This window comes from Zea mays, chromosome 8 (genome assembly GCF_902167145.1).
Source record: "Zea mays cultivar B73 chromosome 8, Zm-B73-REFERENCE-NAM-5.0, whole genome shotgun sequence".
In the NCBI taxonomy this organism is placed as follows: Eukaryota; Viridiplantae; Streptophyta; class Magnoliopsida; order Poales; family Poaceae; genus Zea; species Zea mays.
Genome location: NC_050103.1, coordinates 152,054,142 through 152,058,100, shown reverse-complemented (window position 1 = coordinate 152,058,100; position 3,959 = coordinate 152,054,142). Strand labels below are relative to the sequence as shown.

The 3,959-nt window shown below is 45.1% G+C and overlaps 1 protein-coding gene across 3 annotated transcripts; it reads left to right on the top strand.

The window, feature by feature from the left end:
* Nucleotides 1-244: 244 nt before the first annotated feature.
* Nucleotides 245-3,640, top strand: LOC100286223 (uncharacterized). Of its 3 annotated transcripts, XM_035961512.1 has the most exons (6): nucleotides 245-419; nucleotides 533-806; nucleotides 928-1,017; nucleotides 2,214-2,341; nucleotides 2,713-2,817; nucleotides 2,917-3,640. In XM_035961512.1, the coding sequence occupies exons 3-6, from the start codon at nucleotides 948-950 to the stop codon at nucleotides 3,055-3,057; spliced, it is 444 nt and encodes a 147-aa protein (XP_035817405.1). In that variant the 5' UTR covers nucleotides 245-419; nucleotides 533-806; nucleotides 928-947; the 3' UTR covers nucleotides 3,058-3,640. The 3 variants fall into 3 exon arrangements, with proteins under 3 accessions (XP_035817405.1, XP_008655139.1, NP_001152583.2); XM_008656917.4 differs by lacking the exon at nucleotides 245-419 and having other exon boundaries at nucleotides 590-802; nucleotides 2,917-3,552; NM_001159111.2 differs by lacking the exon at nucleotides 245-419 and having other exon boundaries at nucleotides 626-806; nucleotides 2,917-3,324.
* Nucleotides 3,641-3,959: the final 319 nt, after the last annotated feature.

Sequence of the window (3,959 nt, the reverse complement as noted above, 5' to 3'; positions counted from 1 at the left end):
GCTGAAGAAGTGAATGGGTAAGAAGAGAAAGGAGGAAAGAGAGGAAAAAAGGAGCGGCGTCGGCTGGTCAACAGACCCAAAACCGGTTCAACCGGTTATAAAACCGGTTCAACCGGTTTTGCGTCAGAGTGAGCAGTAAAAGCGCGCAGAAAAAGTTCAATTTTCTGCCAGACTGACAGCGCAGTCTGCGCTGACTGACAGCACGGCAATAGGTCTCGTGCTGTACCATCCCAGCCGTCCGCTCGAAGCAGAAACTGGGAACTGGGATCCACGCCGGCAATAGGTCTCCTACTCCTACGCAAGAATTGGATTCCGCCGACTGGCCACTGACAGGTAGGCCACGAGGAATCAATCGGCCTGTCCCAACCAGAGGAATCTGTGGGGCGGGCGCAGAGCAGGCAAGAGCATCTGGCTGGCTGGTGAGTGGATCAGCTTGCACGTCAGCTACGCACGCACAGTACCCCGTCAATTTATTTATTGCTGTTCACAAAACGAAAATGGACGAGTATAATTAATTCCCTGCGGTGAGTAGGTAGGGTGGATAGCAATTTGGCGCTGATTTGATGCCGGCCACTTTCATCGATCAGCCATGGTGGGGAAAGAAGCGCTGGTTCGATGAAGCTGCATAAATAAAGCCAGCACGCGAACCAGCAGCGTTCAGGGGAAGACCATTTACATATATGCCCTTGCCCCGGTTCCTTTCCCCGGCCCCAACTCCATTATTTGCTTGATCCTTGACGAGCGGGAGAGAGAGAGAGAGGAAGACGAGAGGCAGCGAAGGAAACAGTAGTTCTTCAGTTAGGCAGGTATATTTTCTCTCCTCTTTTTTCCCCAAAAGAAATCTTGGGGCATGCCACGAGCCTAGCTTTTTCATGGCAAATCCTGATTACTAGTTTCTTTTATCTTGCTCTTTTTTTTCGAAAATAGGAGGGCACAGGAGGAGGAAGATGGCGTCGAAGAGGATCCAGAAGGAGCTCAAGGATCTTCAGAAGGACCCTCCCACCTCGTGCAGTGCAGGTCCTACTGCTTTCTTTCTTGCCTGTTCCTCTGTCGATTTTTTTTGAGCCATACCCCTCTCACCCTCTGTAGTCAGTAGTGTGTAGGTGTCAGATTTTGTGCACATGCTTCTGAACGGCCTCTTATCCAAAGCTTCACATGCTTGCCCCCTTTGCTATAGAACTTTACCAACAGATTTCTAGACAAGTCAGCCAGCCTGATAACCCTTGACCCCTTTCTTGGTAGGTGCTTGAGGGGTGGGGTAGATATGAGATGTTATGACGTTGTTACATGGAAATGAATTGGTTCCATCCTCACTTTTAGGTACTATAAATGGCCGTTGACGACCTGCAGGGCTTGGCCTTTACTATGTTGTGCAAATCTTTTTATGGTTTTAACTTTTTTCTCCCGAAGGAACAGGGTTAGTTAGTAACTTTTGGATTCTTTATGTGCCATGCTTAGTTTCCCTACCAAAAATGCGAAGGTGAGGGGGGTATTTCCAATGGTTTCACTTCTCCATTCGATACCTGATGAGACGAGTTGTTAGCAACATAAACACAAACATTGAAGGAATGTTATAATTGTACTGAGGAACAGCTAACATGTAGGATTCGTCTTTTCCATGCTTGCAATTGGTGTTAGTGCTGTTGCATAACTAGAATAAGTTGTTCATGAAACTATATAAAAAACTGTTCATAAAATGATACTTTGGGCCATATTCATTGGAACAAATCAAGTTACATGAATGAACTATAGTCTAGTTCGACACATCATTCAACAATGTGAGGTAGAATGATGACAGAACAGTCATAACTGAGAAAATGATTAACATGTTTTATTTATTGGCAAAACTATCTTTTTTTATGAAAGGGCATCTAGTTGAGTTGGTTTGAGTAGCACTACTCAGGTCCTGCGTTTTACTCCTCGTGCCAAAGCACAAGTCTAAGGTCTCAGCCTTGGTCCAATGGTTCCAGTCGTCCTCACATGAGCTCGGCCTATGTGAGAAGGTTTTCTCTTATAGAGTGCAAGGGTGTTGTCTTACCCCAATCATGTAGAATCCTCGAACACTAGATCTATCCTGTCTAGTTAGTTATGTTTCCTACTGAACATATGCCCGTCAGATAAGGTGGCATCAGTCCAGTTTGTGACCTTGATTTTCCCTGACTCAGAAATTCAGTTGCGTCCCTTGTTGGTGACAACATAATCTTATTTGGCAGGTCCTGTTGGTGAAGATATATTCCACTGGCAGGCAACAATAATGGGTCCATCTGATAGCCCATATTCTGGTGGAGTTTTCCTAGTTACAATCCATTTTCCTCCCGATTATCCTTTCAAACCACCAAAGGTATTGGGCAATGATCATTCCTTATTTTTGTGCATAATTTTTCCTCATTATTTTTGCTGCACTGAATTTGTAAAGTAGACATATGCGCAAGCTCATTTACTTCCCAGGAACATCACTCTGAGATATGCACTTGATATCGGCAGTGTTTGGTATCTTGACAACGCGTATGAGCTATGTGCAGTAGCCAATAGCTTATGGATGAGATGCCATGGCACTAAGTGCACTTGCTGAAAACACCCGAGTTATTTTTTTTGATGAACTCATTATCACAGTTTTCATGTGCAAGCTTGAAACTTTTGAAGCCAGAAATTCATCTGCCTTATTACCAAACCCGTATATCCTATAAAACGTTGTCACATTCCAATATGCAGGTGGCATTCCGCACCAAGGTGTTCCATCCAAACATCAACAGCAACGGGAGCATCTGCCTTGACATCCTGAAGGACCAGTGGAGCCCGGCGCTAACCATCTCCAAGGTTGGTGACTGCTCTCTTGGATAACATCATCTTCTCCATGGTTGTTTGTAGGTTTGGGAGCTACCTACCTACCAGCACCCTCAATCTGGTCGATTTCAGGTGCTGCTGTCCATCTGCTCCCTGCTGACCGATCCGAACCCCGACGATCCTCTGGTCCCCGAGATAGCGCACATGTACAAGACGGACCGGAACAAGTACGAGAACACCGCGAGGACCTGGACCCAGAGGTACGCCATGTAGGGAGGGGGTACCCTACCTGGCCCTTTGGGGGTCCGCCGGAATTGCCGCTGCTGCGTTGTGTTCCTGGACCTGGACCTGGACTGGAGACTGGACGTGTCTCCGTGTATTCGATCCTGTGCTGTATAATGATGCATCAGATTGGGTTTGCAGTGCAGTGCGCCGTGTGGTGCTGAATGCTGTATTGTGCCGCTTGGAGGCTGTAATTCTGAATGCCAAAAAACTGGTGATTGGAACCATTTTGCGTTGGATGCTGCTGCAGACGAGGCCATGTTTGCGTCCGTCGTATTGGAAGAAAGGGCGATCCGGAGCAGGTGGTTTCATTTTTTTTACCGGCATTTCAATTCTTTTTTTTTTCACTAAGGAGGCCTTGGATCAGGAATTAGAATCTATTTAATAGAGTAGACTATCTGGTTTGGAATTCGACATTCCACCACTTTCTAAAGTCTACCTCAAATTTATATTTATAGGGTGGAGAATAGAAATTGATTCCATGTATCTTCGAACTGTGTTTCTATTCTGCAATCTGTAACATGTTGTTCCGCTTGCTCTCCTACAATAAAAATGTATGGAGTAGCATATATAATTATCTCCTCTTCATGACAAGGATAGTATATAAATATATTTTTATATAAAACTATATTAGCTTAATTGATTTATGCACAAATTACTATTATTAGAATGAAATTCAACTCTAAGGATCCAAAAACGTTCGCGACTACCTTGGCGCTGATGAGTACCCTTTGTTGATGGAAATGCAATCTTAATTGGTAAAATTCTAAAGGTAAAATGGAACTATCTCCCCTGTGGGCAGGCCACAAAGTTCGGCCCATCTGGTAGCCCCATATGCCGGTGGAGTGTTGGACTCCAATATCGACTTCCGGTGATCATTCTTGTAACCGCCG